Source organism: Nomascus leucogenys, chromosome 5 (genome assembly GCF_006542625.1).
Source record: "Nomascus leucogenys isolate Asia chromosome 5, Asia_NLE_v1, whole genome shotgun sequence".
Classification (NCBI taxonomy): domain Eukaryota; kingdom Metazoa; phylum Chordata; class Mammalia; order Primates; family Hylobatidae; genus Nomascus; species Nomascus leucogenys.
In genome coordinates, this window is record NC_044385.1 from 45823409 (window position 1) to 45844387 (window position 20979).

Below are 20979 nucleotides of genomic sequence, written 5' to 3' on the forward strand. Positions count from 1 at the left end.
TTCAAAGTTCATTTTTTTGTCTTTCTCTATTAACAGACAAATTAAAAGGGAAGGATCAAGTATATGAAATGAAATTGTGATGTTACAGGAACAGTTTTAGGTCTTATGTTTCTCATTGGAAGAAAAGTCCTCTGTCAAAAAGAAAATTTTGAAAAATTTAAATTATCTAAAAATATACAGTGCCCCTAAATGTAACATATGTAATGAGTGTATGGCCTGGAAATCCAATCTCTTCATAGGCTATCTGGACATGCAATATCAGGATCATACTTAAAGTTAAAAAGAAAAAAGATGAAGAAAATTCTTCCTTATCTGAAATTCAAATTTAACTGGGTGCCCCGAATTTTTGTTTGCTAAATCTGGCAACCTTACATATGTGGAAACATAATATAGTTTATAAATATTATATATATAGTTTAAAATGCATAGTGAATATATCAGTCTTTGGGTATAAATAGTTACAGTATCTTTTGTCCATTTGATTACATCACTACAGCAACTTTCAGAGTTGAGAGAATGTTGGATCATGAGAAAGTGCTATAAACATTCTTATGGGAATCACTTTGGGTCTAGGAAACATCAATTTTTTAGCATTCCAATAATGTGTGTTATATCATCTCTTGAGAAGTTTTCAGAAATTCTGAGAAAAATGGACAGCAGAAAAGGGTTAGATAGATAAGAAGAAATATCTAATAATTTGGAGAGCTGTTCAAGCCCTAATCTCAGTTAGGAGATTAGTTATAGAGCAGCTACATTCAGATTTGTTTGATCTTTTGATATTTTTCAATTCTGTATGAAGGCATTAATGGTTTTTCCCTGCTTTGTCTTTTAATATGTCACTTGAGCAGATACTTGTCCTCTAACTAGCAAGTAGAATTGATTCTATCATTGCTTCATCATAATTTTTGATGCAGAATAATGGTAGATATATTCATGCTTGTTTTTCATTGGATACTCACTTATTGATTACTACATTGCCGAGCAGTTAAGAAAAGAATCACTCAATTCTAACATGTTTAGAAGAGTTTCTTTCTGATTTGGCACATGGACAGTGAGAATGATCTCACTGTGTTTGTTCCCTGGCACACCAAAGGTTTGCTGCAGATGTTAGTACAGCAGAACTTGTTTGCTAAGATGACCCATTATGGAACACTAGCTGATTAAGCAGATGTTAATAGACAATTGCATGTCCATTATTACTTCTTTGACCATGTTACCAACTCAATTCAATTGCACTTGCTTTTCAAATAAGACAAACCTGTCAATAAAGAAACTGGACATCAAGTTTCAAATGATTGGTAGAGTTTATAGGGAAGCACAAAAAGGAGGGAAGAGGTGAGATGCACATTGTCAAGTAATCTGAAATGTTAAGAATTGTGGAAATTGTGAGTTTCATCCCTCATTCTGTTTATTTCTTTTTCATTTAAAACTTAGATTTGCTTTACTTCTTTGGGTCTTTATTTCTTCCCATGCAAAATTCCTGAAAGTCAAAAGGAAGATTAGAAGCTAGCCATTTTACCACTAAAGAAACTGAGCCCCAAGAAGTTAATTCAGCTTACCCAAGATTACATATTTGCTTAGGGCCAGAGCTAAGACAGGGACAGACTCTGTTTACTTCATTTCTCACTAAACTGTACCACTGCAGTTTCGACTTCTTTCTACCACTACTAGCATTCTGTGCCTTCAGGAGGAATTTTCAGCCCCTTCACTTTCCTGATGCCCGGGAATTCTTTTTAAGCTATGACTAACAAAGTATAAAACATGAGTCAAAAGTTAGTCCCTAATAAAGTCATTGTGACTTTAATGACTTCGGCAGTTGTTTCATTCTGCAAAAACAGGAAGATCCCACACAATAAGGCGCCTGTCTCACAGCTGGGCTCCTGCGTAGACGGCCACCCACAAGAGTAACTAACTGCTGGGGCTGCCTTCCTCTCTTTGACACCTTTTTATTCTCTGTTCTTACAGTTTTCTCCTACTGACCTCATCCTGAGATTATCCATGAGAAGAAGGTACCTGCTTTAGCTAGTCTTTGATAGGGTGAAGAATAGTTTTAATCACTGAAGAGTCACTCCTAAGTGATTTTCAGGTCACCCTCAACAGGCCTAAATTAGTCTTAGAAGGAGCTCTTTCATGGGCTTTATACTAGCTTCTTGTGTTATCATTCTTCTGGACTGTTGTATTCTCAAAAACATAAAATCCCCAAATTTTAGATTTGAGAAGAGCCTGCGATCATTCCAGTTCACTCCTCCTATGTGATTAGTTTAACTAAGAACTCATTACCAAGATAGTGCCTATCTTGCCTGCGGATCTTTGCATAAAGCTCAAGCTAATTCTCCCATGAGAAATATAGAAAAGTGAAGAAGTGTCCTATCACTTCAGAAGAAACTGGCTCAGAAGAAATAATCTCTGTATGCAGTGTTGAAACTAAAGAAAAATTGAAGCCATCAAACAAAATGTTCCTATCAAGTGTAATTGAATTTTAGCTTTTATTACCTATTCTCATAACTTTTCACTATTAAAGGAACTTATTCCAAAAATCAGACAATTTTATAGAAAAGGTATATTCTAGGTCAATAATATTAAATCACGTATCTAGAAAATACACCTTCTTCTCTTTTCAAAAAATATCTGCAATTTCTAGCAGTGTATGTGAATCTAGTGTTGGGCATAAGCTTAAGAAGGCATTGGAGGAATTTTTTGTTACTAAGAGTTTATTCACAAACTTTGCTTGTCTGTGTTGAAAAGGGGCATTGGCCATTTCCTCTGGGGACATTATTTCTAGGTAGGCTGTTAACAGGGCTTTCCTGTGAAGGCAGACTCTTAGGGAAAATAGTATCTGTGTACATGAGATGGTAGAGACACATTTATCTTTAAAATAATGTGTTCCTGTTTGTGGATTTCTCTACTGCATTTAATAAAATAAATAATGCCCATTTCCTTCCAATCCAGTAACTCCCTGGGACACAGTTTTACCCAGGAGCTATTTTGCCTTCGAGTCGGGATGAAACATGTAACAATAAATAGACTCCAAAAATCTTACACTATGAAACTCTGAGGGATGATAAATGCTTCCCTTCCTTTGTTATGGTCTGAAGCATTTTCAATTTGAGTTGTTTTCCTCAGTCATGTAGAGGGAGTTTTGTTTTCTGGGAAGTCTTGGTTGCTGGTAAGTAATGTGTCCAAACTGTAGGAGGCAGCCACAGAATTTATCATACAAGTATGAAATGTTAGGGCTGATCATTCTCATTTTACACATGAGAGGTGATGTAACTACACAGGAGAGTGAGAGCTGAGAATGGAAAGTCAAGATTTGTCTACTACATTGTGGCTGCCTCTGGCTCAACAGAAACACTCGCATGTGGGGGTCAGATGCTGAAAGCCCAACTAAGCCTAGCTCCTCAGCTGTCTCCTCAGGCTTAACTTCAAACATAATTCATATCTATTCTATTTCTTAATGTGTCTCATCACACAGTTAAACACTAGTCATACTAATTGGACTCTACATATACTAGAATGTAAAAGATACCCTTCCACCCCCCGCCGTCTGCTCCTTGAAGGCCACGTCTGCCTTTCTTAGTTTGTACAGAGCCCAACATAAATGGGCCCTTCATAAGTGCTTTTTGATGAGAGCAATGATTGCCTTCACGTCAGTGTGGTTGGGCCCTCCCTTATGGAGGAGGAAAACCAACAGTTGTTGCTAAGCAACATTTAAAGGACTAGGTTAGTTTCTGACACTAAGTGACCGCCATTTGCATACTTCGCCAGGTTGTGTGTTTTATGGTTGCCTCAAGATGACTTTGTTTTTTGGTAGCATTGCTATGCCCTTAGCAAAAGGCTCCTAGGAGAATTAGTTTAGGCCTCGGAAGGAGGAAGGTGATATTCATCTATTAATGACTTACATGAGTACACTGATCCCTTCAGTAAACTCTGCGGGAAAGGTGAGGAGTTTGGTTTATTTTCAGCCCTGCAGCTGAGAGCCACCTCCCTGATCCCATATTGAAAGTGATTGACAATGTATCCCAACAGGGTCCTGTGGCAATGGGAGGCTATAGAAAGAAAATAAACAGAGAAGTCTTTCCCCTTATAGCCTTTTATGATTCAATTTCTACCTGCTCCTATCTTCTGAGCAGAGATGCTAATATAGCTAATAAAGAACTGGTCCTACCCTCTCCAGACTGTTTGCTGTTGTGGTTAAACAACATGCCCTAATATATCTATTCCTACTAGAATGAAAGCTGATTAAAAGCATGAGAAGAGTTTTTGTTTGTTCCTTTGTTTTTTGTTTTTTTTTTTTTCACTGCTATGTCATCACTCTTTTCCCTGATCATTTTAGGTATTCAATAAATGGTTGGCAAATACGTGAAAAAAGGGCATTATTGAACTAATACAAACCTAACTGACTCTAAAACATTCCTAAGTATTTCAGAGAGACTAAAGGAGCCAAAATGAGACAATTGTTTGAATGTTATATTTGCCTAAGTCTAGTGCAGAGAAAATTATGGAAGAAATCATCTGTCTCTAAGCTTTTTACAAGATATTTTTACAATGATCCAATTGAAGTTTACTTCTTTGCCAAAATTCAGCTTATCGGTCAGAGCATATAAACTTGTTTTCTTCAGCTTCTGAGCCTTCAGCCTAGGTGCCTGTCTTTTGAGGATTTAAAATGAGAGGCCATTGTGACTGAGCAGTTGTGTCTTTAAAACTAAATAATTTGGAATTCATGTGATTCACCTGGGATTCAAAATTGCACAGAGTTTCAATAAGTAAAATACGCTAGCTGAGATGATTGATGCAGAGATGCCTGGTTACAAACATATTGTATCATGGGAAACACACACACATACGCAAGCAGGGTTACCCAGAAGGAGGATGATTGGACATCTTTGAGAACAATGCATGGTGCAGTGAGCCAGCAGGCAGAAATACTGACTTGCATTGGCTTCACCTCCAAAAGCCAGGTCTCCTAGTCACAGGCGATGGCATGACCCCGGGCTTGGATGCTTGAAATAAAGCTATTGTTGGATGCGGATGCTCATTTGAAAGGGGAATGCCTCACAGGAAAAAGAGCCAATTGCAAGTTGGGGTTGTTGCCATGGTGCTTTGCTATTCCTTCAACTTGCTATAAATGAAATCCTGGGAGTACAGGGGTAGGGTAACAGAGGGGAAAGATGAGGAGGGAAATGGGATGAACCTGGGGCGGGGAATCCCACTGCAGTAAAGCTCCAGTGTTTCCCCTTGCCTCTGCTTTAACGCTGACAAGGAGAAGGGAGGGGCTGGGAAGAAGGGAGAGAGAAACCTGCAGGGAAGGAATGACTTTCTCAACATGCCCTGGATTGCTAAAATAAAATAAAAATTAATTTAAATCCTCAGATTTCTAATGTGAGTTAGAAGATGTAACACTAAATCTCAAACAATTCGCCATTCTTTCAGTAAATGAATGTTCATATTTCCTAACACACTCTGGATCCTAGATGGAAAGGTTAAAAGAGTTTAATACATTTGTCGAATGCAATCTAATATGCATATTAATGAGCTGATGGAGGGCAGAAACTTACACGCTGCATAGGAAGTACTTTTCAAATAAAATAAATTAATTCTATTCCCATTCATTTTACTATGAAAAGAGGCTAAATGCATTGGCACACGCTTGGTGTGTCCTCCAAAAAGCTAGTTCACAAAAATTCTTTTGTACCGGCAGCCTAGTCTGAAAACAGCCACGGTCCTAACCTTTTTTAAATGTTTGTTTAAATGTTCAGAAAGTCGATTAATCAAATGCATCATCACTTTGATCAATTAGAGAGGTTGGAGTTTTGTGCAGAGGCTGCATCTGCAGAATTCTGGTCTGCAGTGGAGAGAGAGGGTTAAGGAACACCTAGTTGAAATGGGGGAGGGTACCGACTTCAGATTTACTTAAATATTCATGGGGCTTCCTCCATTTTAATCTTCTCCTTTTTAAAAGATGGCTGTGTTTCCTAGTCTGGCAACTCCTCAGGAGAGAAGAATTGCTTCTTCCTTGCAGAGTTCAGCCGAGTAGGACTAATGTAGAAGAGTGGAAACCCCTTCGGCCACCAGGGCTATTCATAATTCATAAGTGCTTCAAACCAGCCAGCTGAATACATTTGGACAGGCTCTTGCTCCTTCGTGCAATTCCTGATTTCATTACTCTCTTCTGCCAGGAAATAAGCAGGGAGCATAGGCTTCTTGCAAGAATGGAGTGCGAAGATGGGCTTTGTTTGGCTTAGGAAATGCCATACGTTTTGGAGGTTTTTGTCTTTTCTAAGTTTTGATTATTTTATCACTGAATCTGCAGGGCTTTCCTGATCCTTTCAGGATTGCTCTCTCAGAACTGTGAATTCTTTCAAAGGGATTTGTGGATTGTGGCAAGGAGAGCATTCCAAAATGCCCGAGGCAAATTATTTGTTATCTGTATCTTGGGGTTACATCAAGGTGGGTTAATTTGATTGTGTTCTGTGTCTTTGATAAAATGTGAAACGTACCTCTGTGTGTTTTTTTGTGAAGTAGAGGACATCTGTAATGATTTAATTTGTGTGTTCATTTAACCCACTGGGACCTCTTATTTTTAAATAAGAGCATGTTATATTACATTTTATTTAAGTGTACTATGCTGTGTTTTAATCCTGTTCTTTTTACCGAATTCTGTCTTTTAAAAGATGCTTTTTTTCTTTTTCCCTTAAACTTTTCACATATTATCTCCTCTCACCAAATAGGTTATTAAATTATATTTTAGAGGTAATTTCAGACAAACGTATTTTTAAAAGTAGTTGCAGTTTCAAGTGGAATTATCTCGACCTCTATTACAATTCCTTTTCCTATGTTTGCATCTTCAAAAGTAATCAGATGTTAATTCTAAGAAATCTTAAGAAAACCCCTTTTCCAAAAGTGACGTTGGAATAATTTCAAATTGAAGAGATATATTTTGTAGAAACAGTATTATTTATCTAATGGTATGTGCTCATCCGACCTCTTGATTCCTGGACAGTAAAGTCGGAAACATTTAAAGTGAACATTTGCTCTTTTTAAAGTGGTTAATGCATTTTTTGTTCTTTATAAACAGTTCAAAAGAATGCTGAACCGGGAGCTGACACACCTCTCAGAGATGAGCCGATCAGGGAACCAGGTGTCTGAATACATTTCAAATACTTTCTTAGGTAAGATATTAACTGGGAAAAACCTGTTTTATAATTGGGGTTTTCAGAATTAATTTCTACAACCTATCAAGAACATCCCCATGTGAATTTGGGATGGAGTTGAGTCATAGAGAAATCCATTTAAAATAATAACTAAGGCAGTCTTCAAAAGAAAAAAAATATAAGCAGGAAGATCATGTTTTAGAAAAAAAAAAAAAAGAATTAAAATACCCATCCCAGACAGAGGGTTATTATGGGCTAATTGTATTTAAATGTCCCTCAGCCCCACCTTGTCTGCCTGCCTACTTCCATCTTTGCTAAGACCTCTGAAGTAATGAGGGAAATCCAATCACCCAAGCCCTAGAGGCAGCTCCATTGGCTCCTCTGACATGGTAGCCTTTCAGTTCCTTCCATAACTGAGCTTTGAGCAAAAGGTTTCCTCTATGATGTTTTGTAGGGGATATGGTTGAGGAATAATTCTATAGTGATTTGGTCCTTGAGAATAAGCTTTGGAAATAATTTGACTATTGCTTTGCTAAGTTATTTATTAAAGATAAATGGATGGTAAGGGGGAGAATTTTAATATTATCTGAAGGATTTAATCTTCTGCAAGCAGCCTCATTCTCTTCCCAATCTGATGCTTTATCTATTATTCTCTGTTGTTACACTACTGGTATTTAACACATGATTTGCTGACCAAAAGGATTGCATGAATGGTCCTCAACTATTGTCATGCATATTATTTGATTGTTTGGGATTTTTGAATTCAGTCTTAAAGGCACTTTTGTATAACGAACCTATTTGGACTATTTTGATTTAAGAAGTCCTACAGAATCTGCAAATCTGTACATCAAAGTAAATGGGTAGCATTTAGATTCTGATTTTGTTGACTTTAAATTGCTACTGAAATTATGCTTGCTTATGAAACCTCATTTTCCAGGGAAGTGACCCATTCTCACAGCTGAACACTGCATCCTCTCTTCTTTTTGGAATAGCCATATAGCATTAAATCAATGAGCATTTTCCTTGATGTCTTATTGAAACAAATACCTTTTCCGGTTTTATTTCTAAAATCAATCCTATTTCTCTAACACCAAAGCAGTTCTTGCTATCAGCAGATCAATCAGCCCTCTCTTTGAGCAGCCTCATACAGAGCTTACTGCATTACTCTGCAGTGGATGGTCACCAGACATGATTAACAAGTGCCTTTCTAACAGTTTCTAGTATGTGAGTGTCTGCAGCACTTGATTTTCTCCAGCTGCAGTTGCAACGCCTTTGTCAGAGAACAAAGGAGAAGAATTTTCATCCATCCTAGCTCCCAGAGGTGCCCAGAATCTAACTCTACAGAAAGCATTAAATACTGATCCTTTTCTTCTCCTTTTATCCATTTGAAGATGAGGATCTTCTGCTGAGCATTTCAGATACACCCGGCTCTGTGTAATGCCCAGTGATTTTTCATTAGCTGGGAGCTGTTTTAGGGACATTTTACAGGTTAATGACTGTGGGAGAGGAGAATAAAATCAAAACTGCAAGAACCCATTTTTGTCTTCGTAAGCATTGCATTTTAAAATATGAGGGCTTGAAGACTTCTCAGAAGAGACACTCACTACTGGAGTTAAAGTTATATGAAATCTCTGAGCCCTTAATCATCCAAGACTGGACCTAAGCAGTCCTCTTCGTTTGTAGTCTCTTTCAATATCTGCTTATCAAGGACAACAAGAATATCTTAGTCTACTAATTAATCTTTTTTATCACCATAGGCTACCAAGAAAGAAAGCTGATAAGATGATAAAGATGATTCATTCCTCAGAGTAGGAAAAAATAAAAATTTAAAAAGATGCTAAATATGAGCTCTGAGTCTCAACACTGTCTCAAGATGAAGCAAATGTCAACTTTCTTGCCTATTCTGCTTGCTATTCAGGCAGATCTCTTGAGCAAAACCAGTCATTTGGCTTCTCATTGTTCCAAAAATTAAATTCAAGAACAAATTTTTGAGGAAGGTTATTACAATCTCAATCCTTATAGGCTCTTAGCATTAAGAGGGTGGTGTGTGTCAGTGGGTGTATGTTTGAGGGTGTATGTGGTAAACCCCATCAAACAGACTAGATAGGCAGATTACAATTTTAAATATTCTTGAGAAAATATAGGAAGAAAAAAACCTATAATATTAACAAAAGATGCATCAGTTGCCTCACTTGTAAAATGGGAGCACTGGTATAGATGACATCTCAAATCCCTTCCAACTCTAAGTTACTATAACTCTGATATGAACTGACTTTATCGGTTTTGCTAAGACATACCTGGCCATCTAGATTCTCTGTGGTGAACCCTAGGCTTGTAATCTGACAATCTCAAAAAACAAATAAACGAAGTTTGTTTCCAGACTGCTAGTGAAAGGCATGGAACTCTTAGTCTTATCCTGTGAGCATGATGAATGTTCCTGGAAGACCATGAAGCCTTCTTCATAAACTTTCTGATCTGCATGGGACCCTAAAACCTTGTAGTCCAATTCCCTCATTTTATAGGAGAGAAAACTGGGGACCCAGAGGGATGAGGTAACTTGACCAAGATCATTTGGCTAATACTTTCCTCAGCCAGAACTAGGACTTGGCTTTCTTGACATCTAGACCTAAATACCCTGTCAATCCTTTAACGAGGAAAGAAGGCTGTTAGGAACGCAGAACATATAGAAGAAAATCACATAAGGACTCTTAACTAATACATATATCATTTTGGAAACAAGTCTTTAGGAATCAGGATTGTTGGAGCTAAAAACAAAATGTTTATTAACAGGCTGGGCATGGTGGCTCACGCCTGTAATCCTAGCACATTCAGAGGCCGAGATGGGCAGATCACCTGAGGTCAGGAGTTTGAGACCAGCCTGGCCAACATGGTGAAACCCCGTTTCTACTAAAAATACAAAAATAGCTGGGCATGGTGGTGCATGCCTGTAGTCCCAGCTACTGAGGAGGCTGAGGCAGGAGAATCACTTGAATCCAGGAGATAGAGGTTGCAGTGAGCCAAGATCACACCATTGCACTCCAGCCTGGGCAAGAAGAGCAAAACTCTGTCTCAAAAAAAAAAAAAAAAGTATTAACAGTTTCTAATAATATAAAATGTTCCTGTAAGACCATGGCAACCACCTCAGTGAGCACAAACTAAGAAGATCTTAGCAATTTACCTTAAACTTGAAGAGCAATATCTCAATAAGAGCCATTAAATGTTAAAAATGTGTCATCCAGGGAGGAGGGAAATCCCTTAATCCAGAGATAGGTGAAACTTGTGTTGCTCCTATCTTTTAAAAAAAAAAGTGGTGCAGGAGGACAGGGAGAAAGGCAGGCAGTAGACTATATTTACCAGTCCAGGCACTCATTGATGCTGTCATATAATGGGCTCCAAGTTGCTGGTACAAGGGGAAATAGAAGTGTCTAATTTCAAGGGAAATAAAGCAGGACATAGGGAGAAGGAGAATAAATAATGCAAGATTTTTACATGTTACATTACAATTTAGTTAATATTTTCATGAACAGAGAAAAGTTATCCTTTTAAATCCTCTACTTACCCTCTCAAAACCTAGAACTTAGAATTTTCAAGATGCAAGGAAAAGAGCTTAGGAATTTTGCATAATTGAAAAGTGTGATCTAGCAAGACATGAGCCTCAAATTATGCCAGTAACAGAATTTGGATGAGACTACTTTTTGTATCCGCTTTTTGTTTGTTTTACACAGGCCAACTGTTTGCTCACTGTATTCTGACTATTCCATAAATGTAAATTCACTCAGTGTTTATTGTGATATTTTTGAGTCTGAGTTTCTGATTATTTCCACACTGTGCTGGCTAAGCATTTAATAGAGGAAATTCAGAATAGGGAAACCTATTAGTTGTTCCAGTGCCTGCATAGGGAAATACCCATTAATGTCAAATTGGCGCTATTTGTGAATAATGGTCTTCTTCATTATTGCAGTATTCCAGACACAGTAGTGGTTCAGCTCAATTACTCACTGTTGCAGGGAATCTTTAATTAAACAAAGGGAAAAGGCTGCTGGTCCTAGGAATGGTTATATGTGCAGTGACACAGGAGAATCTAAGAGCCTCTTTAACCGGAGGTGAAGAATGGTGGTTAGAAAGGCAGGCCCTATGGTGGCCTTTCATTTTAGCAAAAAGTAGTAATTATTAGGAGTAAAGTGACAGAGAGAAAAGTAATTTCGAACTAATATAATATATAGGTTTTATGCCAGAGATTGTGTGGCAGGAAAGAGATTTTTGACAGGAACCTCAAGGCCTGGGTTCTATACTATTAAATCACTGTGTCTGAAGCAAAGTAATTGCAAAATAAATATCTGTTAAATAAGTTGCCCTTTGAGCTTGGGCAAGTTGCTGACTTCATCTGAAAAATGAGAGTGTGGGATCATTACTGGTTCTTAAACCTGACTCTGATTATCCAAGTCACTCGGGAATCTTTAAAAAAAAAATACTGATTCAGTAGGGTTGGGTGGGGCTTATAAATCTGTATTTTTCTGAAGTTTCCTGGGTGCTTCTGATGCTGGACTAGGTTAGAAACCCCTAAACTAATTGAGATGACCACTAAAATTCCTTCCTAAGCAAAAGTCATAGGCTTGTGAGTGTAGGAGCTTGTGGACACCTAGAGACAATATTGATATGTTAGGGACGGATAATTCCCTTGCTTCAGTCCCACAGAGAGCAGGTGAGGTATACACGAAGCTAGTACTGTCTCACTGTGCTTGCTTTGCTCTGATGAAGTGTATCCGCTTTCTCTGATGAAGTGTATCCACAGGGGCCTATGAGCAGCCAGAGGTCTCTGGGGAAAACATGTGACTGTGCCATTATCTGCAAGAGTCAAAACAAATCGTCTAGATCCCAAAATGCCATCTGGGAGCATGTCATTTTCAAATGGCAAAGTTGTCTTCCTACTAATTTTCACTGTAACTAGTGGAGGTAAATGTAGGTACTTTGGAAAGCTGCATTAACTCTTTCAGCCACAGGGTGTCATTTAGTTCAATAAAGTAGTTTTTATGCAATTTAATAATTGCGTCTGTGCACCCACCAGCATCCCTGTGGCCTGAAAGAGTTAATGCATTTTTTTCAGAAGTACTGAAGATACATCTCCCTGTGAAGTGAAATGGAATATTTGATGGCTGATATTTTTAATAGCACAATGTAAAGGAAAGAGCTTCTATAAGCAGGTAGGCACATTTTTTTTTTTTTCACTAATCCTAGCTCTACTGTTACCTTGTTGTAACATAATTTTAAAAAATATTATGAAGTATCATAAATAATAATCTTAAATATGTTAATAAGTGTAATGCTTATTACAAACAAGAGGCCTTATTATTATTATTTATTGGTAGAATTAATAGACACCAGGCATGAAATAAAACCGAAATTATAGTCTTCCTCTAAACCTCAAATGGTAATAAACCAAGCCCTTAAAGTAATTGAGGATTATGAACCATTTATATTTCTAACATATATACTGCTTATTTAAACTGAGCCCTTGCTAAAGCCATATGGATTTTTAAATTTTTTTAAGTAAAAATAAGATGAGCAGATCATGAAGCCTGTTTTTATTAATCTGATGAACATTTTATTATACAAAAATATGTTAATCACTTTATTTAAAAATCTACATATAAGTATTGGTGCCCCACCTTGCAAATGTGTAAGTGTATACTCCTTATACACTCCTAAATTACACTGAAAACAGAAGATTTGGTCTTGGGTCCTATTTTTGCTGCTTTCTGGACAAGTTACTTAGCTCCTCTCGGCCTTAATTTGCCCAGCAATAACATGGAACAACAAATCTTCTTATTTTTCTCACCAAATTTTATATTTTTCACACTTACTTCATAGAACTACCCTAGAGATACAGTGAAATAGTGCTACAAGATTTTATAAGATTCTAAAGCTGTTATAGACGGTTAGAGTTGTTTTGAATATTGGAGTGGATTCTCATAGACACGTGTGCTGAAAAACATATTCCTTTGTCTGTTGCAGACAAGCAGAATGATGTGGAGATCCCATCTCCTACCCAGAAAGACAGGGAGAAAAAGAAAAAGCAGCAGCTCATGACCCAGATAAGTGGAGTGAAGAAATTAATGCATAGTTCAAGCTTAAACAATACAAGCATCTCACGCTTTGGAGTCAACACTGAAAATGAAGATCACCTGGCCAAGGTGTGTATAAGCTCAGGTTTTGTGCATGTAGCTCTCTGCTTTACAGCAGATGGATGACCGTATACCTTTTAGAAAATAGTATGGATTGCTTTTGCATTATTACTACATTTTGTGTTAGGGAAGCTCATATTAAATGACTTTACTGTGAGCAGTAAGGCCTTCTGAAAGCTGTCATTAGAGGAAGGTTGACTGAACATGAGACCAAGTCTTGGGGGAGAGTCTGGATCTCTTATGCTGGGTAGTTATTAAGAATGCCATTGTTGGGGCATCTGATGGAAGATCCTTTTTCCATACCAAAGAACCACTTTTTTTTTTGTTTTTTCCTGAATTAGGTTTGTTATGGACAGTTTATTATGAATGAAGAATCCTTCTGAAGAGACATGGGGAAAATCCAAGGAAAGGTCAATAGGCAGGTCTGAATTATCCCAGAGGACATTTCAGGGACTGTATGCCAAGGACCAATGGGAAAATCTGCACTAATCGGTAGTGCTGGAAAAGAAATAAAGAGAAACTGACAGCACTGACTCTGGAGCCCAAACTCCAGTAGTGGAGGGAGGCATAGAAAGAATTCGTACATCCTTTAGGAGGCCACACAAAGTGACTGCTGAGGTCCTCTCAGCCTTGTGAGAATATGAAATGAGCTTACTGTGAGCAGTAAGACCTTCTGAAAGCTGTCATTAGAGGAAAGTTGATTAAACATTAGGCCAAGTCATGGTGGAGAGCCTGGATCACTTACTCTGGATAGTTATTAAGAATGAAATAAATTGGTCCTTAAATCAGGTAACCTTGGAATAATCTCACAACACAGGCCTGAGTGATGTTTCTTCCAGGTCCATCTGTGGCCCAGGAGCCCTAGGATGTAATTCGTGACTGGCATTCTTCATGACCTTTTACGCTACATTGGGTTGACTTATGCACATTCTGACAGCTGAGTCTTCCTGATCTGGCCTTCAGTGATGATAACCAAAGGGCAGAGGAGTTTTCCCTGAGACTGTTTTCCAGCTGTCACTAATGGGCCAGTAAGCAGCAAGGGGAGAGACAGGGACATTGAACTAGAGTGATCTCTATTCACTTGTGGCCACCTTTGAAAGCAACATTGGTTGAAGAATGATGCATGTCCAATATAGGTCAGCAACTAAATTTATAAATAGATACTCTCCTTTTTCTGAATAAAAAGTGTTCAGAAACTTGTAGCTATCATGAAGAAGACACCCGACCTCCTAGGCCATTTAACTTTCAGATTTTCACACAACTAAAGCACTCTAAGGAGACACTCTAAAGACTTAAACAGCCAGTGTCCAAAAAAAAGATTAAAAGAATGAGGCATGTTAGCACAACTTTCCTTATTCCTAAATTCCTTCATATTTTTAATTACAGGAGCTGGAAGACCTGAACAAATGGGGTCTTAACATCTTTAATGTGGCTGGATATTCCCACAATAGGCCCCTAACATGCATCATGTATGCTATATTCCAGGTGAGTGAACAGGAGTGAATACTGGCTTTCCAATTGGATGGCTCTTTATGATTTTTTTTTCCATCTTACTTTTCTGATTTAACTTTCCTCAACTTTTGGACATCCACTTATTTATGTCCTAATCCATTTTACAACATAGGAAAGAGACCTCCTAAAGACATTCAGAATCTCATCTGACACATTTATAACCTACATGATGACTTTAGAAGACCATTACCATTCTGACGTGGCATATCACAACAGCCTGCACGCTGCTGATGTAGCCCAGTCGACCCATGTTCTCCTTTCTACGCCAGCATTAGACGTGAGTAGTTATGATCTGTTTTGCATTCCTGCCCATCCTCCTTCAAAAATGCCATACCAGCTGGATGTAGTAGCATGTCCCTGTAGTCCTAGCTACTCGGGAGGCTGAGTTGGGAGGATTGCTTGAGCCCAGGGGTTCAAGGTTACAGTGAACTATGATTGCTCCCCTGGACTCCTGCTTGGGCAACCCTGTCTCTAAAAAAAATAAAATAAAATAAATTTAAAAAGTGCCTTACAATATACAATATACTTACAAAATTAAAGTAATTAGACCACCCTGCATACTTGAACAGGTTCTTTATAAAATTTATCACATCCATTAACTGAGCTATTTGTAAAAAATGAATGACGTTTCTACTTGTTTTGCTTTCTAATATCAGAGTAACCTTCCCTTTACATCTCTTACTATTAAAAATATTTAACTATAAAGCAATTAACAGAATTTCAGGGCAGGAATCATGTCTTATTCTTCATCGTATTTCTAATAAGGGATGCAGCGTGCCTCAAAATGTCTTGTTCAGTGTCTGGTAGATAGTATATTCTCAATATGCAATTACTTATCTGAACTGCCCAACGTCACCCTAGGTATATATAGAGCATTATATTCCCAGGGGGATATCACAGAAATATAAAATACTGTCTATATTTCTTATTAGTAATAAGCATCCAGAGGCTTATTCTCCTAAAAAATTATAAAACTGATGCAATGTGTTGAAGAAGTAGTAACTAAAAATCTAGAACAGAAGAATTAATAATGCTGAAACAAGGAGAAACAATATTCATATTTGCCATACCAACTCTGAGAAGGTGGCTGTGGCTCCTTCCTTCATAGATTAATGCATTTGTGTATACCCATATCATCAACAATATGTACAGCAGGTCATACTCTTACTTGATAAATGAAAATGATGGTCAAGTACTCCCAAAATGCGCTGGACCACTGCAGGAAGAGACTGGCCATGCCCTATCCAGCCTCACCTTTACAGATTCAGTTTGGAAGGTGAAAAAAGATTGGCCACAACTGTATTGCTTGAGTTGCATATTTTCTAAGAAAAGACACCCAAGAAATCTTGAGAAAGTGAGATAGAGCTAAGGGTATTTGATCCCTCTGAAGGAGAGAAAGAGTACTGTTTTTATACCCTGTTTAAGTATCATAGAGTGAGGCAACACTATTTATCAACTGCCCACTGTTATTAATAGTATACCTACTGTGTGGCCAGAAATTGGCCATGAGTGCTGCAAACTTTTTAGAAAAGGGAGAGCTCAGTGAGTGCTTGAGTAATGTGAGTGGTCTTTATAGGAGAGGTGGAAACCCACCTCAAGCTGGCATTTGAAGGACCAGAAGATTTAACTAATCACAGCGGATGAGGAAAGACATTTCAGCCCTAGAATGAGCACCAATATATGCCTTATTAATACTAGGTTTGAATCATTGTGCATGGGTGGGGGCAGAGAAGCCTTCATGACACGACGTGAAGGAATTGAGCAGTGGGGCCTCAGGTTTCACTTCTTAGAAAGGTTCTCAAATCTTGCCCATAGTAAATGATTAGTGGATATGTACTGAATGAATGAATATAATATCTAAAAGCTTGTGACCACACCATAAATTTAGCTTTGGGAAATAATTTATTGCTTATCTTATGAGTCGGGAGTTTGGCCATTTTTCTCTAAGTTATTCAGGTAAGAATATATGAAGGTTGTTATGTCTCACAGCAGAGCCCGTCTGACTTGCTTCTTTGACTTGTATCTGCTTGTGTTACATAAGCACCATGCTGCCACACCACTGGTCCAAGAAACAAACATTAGACGTTTACATACTCCATGAAATTTGTGCTGATATCTTTCCAAACATCAGCCTTTAGGCCTGATGTGAGATTGAGCTCTGGCCATCATCCCTTTCACATCAGAGACTTTATGATGATGAACAGAATCTACATTTACTTAAATTAGTATATTGAGATATTACACAAATCAACAATCCCTCTCCCAACAAGAATAAAGCAGGATACTTTACAGATGAAACTGAATAAGCAGGATAGGCAAATTGGATGTGGAGTTAAATGTGTTTATTTGCCCGACAGGCTGTCTTCACAGATTTGGAAATCCTGGCTGCCATTTTTGCAGCTGCCATCCATGACGTTGATCATCCTGGAGTCTCCAATCAGTTTCTCATCAACACAAGTGAGTTCACCACTAGAGCAGTCATTCCAGATAATTGTATGATTCACTGCTTAATTTTTTTCCTCCTAATGTTTTCATTATGGATAATCACAAGGATAATAATGAGGCAATCCTTCCATTTCTCTCAAACTGGTCAGGCCTTTCATGGATACTCAGTCCAGTCTGGCAACACAATGTTTGAGCTGCATGGAGAACTTGGAGAGGGTCATAGGGGAGCCATGAAAAGTACTCAAAATTTGGCAAATACAATATGTAAGGAAAGAATAACAGATATGGAATTATTCATAAAGAACAATAAAAGGTTTGGGGATCCCATGATAATGACTTTTTATATTATGCAAAACTCTCGCACAGAGCATAGTAACTCACTACTGTCCCTATCTGCTTGGGAAGCAGCCACAAATGTTGAATCTGCACATGGGAACCTCCAAGTAAAAATAAGATGCCATAAAAAGCACAGGAATGAGTTTCCACAGTTCAGAAGGAAGCGTCATTAAAAGTTCCATACATTTGGCTGGGCGCTGTGGCTCACGCCTGTAATCCCAGCACTTTGGGAGGCCGAGGAGGGTGGATCACGAGGTCAGGAGATCGAGACCACGGTGAAACCCTGTCTCTACTAAAAATACAAAAAATTAGCCGGGTGCGGTGGCGGGCGCTTGTAATCCCAGCTACCCGGAGAGGCTGAGGCAGGAGAATGGCGTGAACCCGGGAGGCAGAGCTTGCAGTGAGCCGAGATCGCGCCACTGCACTCCAGCCTGGGCGACAGAGCGAGACTCCGTCTCAAAAAAAAAAAAAAAAAAAAAGTTCCATACATTTTCTTCCAACTGCATAGATTTGATTATGGATTGGGAGTAGCAATGACCTGAGTGACCAGGGGTGGTCTAGCCTTAGGATCCCAAGCCATACTCAAAGCTTTTGTCATGCTTAAAATGTTTAGTTTTCATACCTTTGAAAATCCATTCATTCTCTCAAATAATGCACTATCTCTAAGTGCTGGAAATCTAAGTACTTTGAGAATATTGGTTATTGCAGTCATGAATAACATCAAGTACTGACAGTTTTCTAGCAATGCTTTTTGAGCTACTTGCTGTAAAAGAGTCCTGATCATCAGTCCTTGACCTTTATCTGAAGAATATCTGATTGACCTAGGTTTGGAGTACACTGGGTTCTTTTACTTCATTCTTCTGTTGAACAAACAAAATGTTGGGGCAGCTACTTGTCTGCATGGATTATATCAGTTGGTAGAGTGCGGTGTCATGAATCAATCCATATATAGGCCAGTTAGCCTCACACAGAAAAATGGTCTATCTACTACAGTCACCTATAGCACTGCAACATATAAAGCCTGCTTGTAGATCTGTTGCCTTGATCACAGGATGAACAAAACAAGAGTACTCCTCAGAGGTTGTAACTAAGAGCACACTGTTAAAGCAATGATATATGTATAACAGAACCTGTAATTAAGTAACACTTTACCACCACTTGTCTGGTATTCTTGATTAAGAGAAAATGTGGTTTCATAAGTCTGATGACCATATTCTCAAGCAGACTTCTGCCTAACAAAAGATGCCTGTGATTCTTCTATATAAAAGGCAGGCTGGAAGCTGCAGCTTAGGTTTCCAGATATTGCAATTTCTGGTGGAGAGAGCCAAAAGACAGAAAATTTGACATCAGAATTGTTCCCAAAAAGTAGTAATGTTTAGTATCGTATTAATAGAAAGCTCTAAAAAGTGACGTTATTTGGGTAAAATGAAGTTTTACATCAAGCATTATCTTTGACAATCCAAAATTCACAATTGCCAGAGATTTGGGAGCATATAAAATGTGAATATAGCTTGAAAATCTCAATACAATTCATAAAGTTTAGTGGCACTTTCACGTTGTTCTTTTCCAAAGTACAGAATTTTTGAAGACACATAAAAATAGGGTTTAGCTGCTCGGGAATGCCCTTACCTGATATTAAATTCTTCATCTGAGATATAGAAGGAGTGAAAGGATTTAAAATACAATGAATTTTAATCACAGGGAAAGCTTATACACCAGTAGAAGCATTTTTTGCTTAGAAACTGATGACTTCTGTTTGTAGAGGGCCACTGCTTCTCTAAGAGGGAATGGCATGTAGCTGGTGGTTCTTGAAATAATTTGGAGAGAACTAGGTCTGATTTCACTTTGAGGTAATGCCAACATTCAAATCATATCCCTTTTTAATGAAGTCATCATTTGGTCTGATTTACTAGATTCAGAACTTGCTTTGATGTATAATGATGAATCTGTGTTGGAAAATCATCACCTTGCTGTGGGTTTCAAACTGCTGCAAGAAGAACACTGTGACATCTTCATGAATCTCACCAAGAAGCAGCGTCAGACACTCAGGAAGATGGTTATTGACATGGTAAGACTTTAGCCTCTCTACATTCCTTACTTACTGCCATTCTCTCTGATAGACTGAATTTATTAAGAGTTTTCATTTTCTTTTTACCCAAGGTGTTAGCAACTGATATGTCTAAACATATGAGCCTGCTGGCAGACCTGAAGACAATGGTAGAAACGAAGAAAGTTACAAGTTCAGGAGTTCTTCTCCTAGACAACTATACCGATCGCATTCAGGTATTTGATGAAAGTCTTTGATTTAACACAAAACCAAACCAAACCAAACTAAGCTGAACAACAATTAGAAAAAGAAAACAAAGATAAATTCAGTTATTGGTATATCCTAGGCTACTCCTATAGCTTAGGGCTTATTTTAAGAACAAGCTAAGGAAAATGGACATTCAAGTTTATCCTCTAATTTATGAGGAAAAAAAATCCCTGTTTGTGGAATTGCTTATTAGTTATATAAATACATTGCAAAATCTATTTGTAATAGGGCATACGTGACTGTTGGTTCCAAAAGCTTGTGTTTGGATTTAAATCCCATTGACTTGAAGTTTGTTAGGTCTGTTTTGGATATACAAATTGCCATCAGCTGTTCTCTTTCCACAAGTGGAAAATATGAAGTTATCTACTTTGAGTAATTCTTTGCATTCTTTCCAAACTGAGAAAAGGAAATGATAGCAACATCTGACCTCTAATGTTCCTTCCAATTTTTAAATTCAATGACTGTCGGTCTAAGAAGACACACATTTTCCCCTTTGGGACTCTATAAAGGTAAATAACTGACCCAGGCTAGCACCACTGTAATTCCATTTTTTTTGGTGCATACGTCATAATTATAATGCAACTAAAATGTTCTCGGGTTTAGTACCAAGCGTACTAGGATGAGAGGGATGAGATGTTCCGGCAGTATTTACACCTAATTTTATGAGATTTCCAAAACTTGATGATTTCAGGTCCTTCGCAACATGGTACACTGTGCAGACCTGAGCAACCCCACCAAGTCCTTGGAATTGTATCGGCAATGGACAGACCGCATCATGGAGGAATTTTTCCAGCAGGGAGACAAAGAGCGGGAGAGGGGAATGGAAATTAGCCCGATGTGTGATAAACACACAGCTTCTGTGGAAAAATCCCAGGTATCTAATATGAGATTTTCAAAGTTTTTGTGAGCTCTGCTGATTATAGAGCTGGAGGGTTCTATGTAATTCCGTTTTTCCAATAGAATATGTATATATGAAATGATAAGGAGACAACTACGCATTTTGTTCCATTATAATCAGGACTCATGCGACTTCTCCATT

General features: G+C 38.1%; 1 protein-coding gene across 3 annotated transcripts in view; it reads left to right on the plus strand.

Annotated features, from left to right (window-relative positions):
- The window catches only part of PDE4B (phosphodiesterase 4B), a 585958-nt gene that overhangs the window by 559330 nt on the left and 5649 nt on the right, over positions 1-20979 (plus strand). For 2 of the 3 annotated variants that reach the window (XM_003265198.4, XM_003265195.4), the window contains 8 exons: positions 7076-7169; positions 13164-13342; positions 14720-14818; positions 14958-15122; positions 17203-17302; positions 19540-19694; positions 19787-19909; positions 20632-20814. In XM_003265198.4, coding sequence (XP_003265246.1) covers positions 7076-7169; positions 13164-13342; positions 14720-14818; positions 14958-15122; positions 17203-17302; positions 19540-19694; positions 19787-19909; positions 20632-20814 — 1098 coding nt within the window. Of the gene's footprint in view, positions 1-5930; positions 6448-7075; positions 7170-13163; positions 13343-14719; positions 14819-14957; positions 15123-17202; positions 17303-19539; positions 19695-19786; positions 19910-20631; positions 20815-20979 lie in introns of those variants that run through there. The other variant, XM_012506621.2, reaches the window with a different exon arrangement.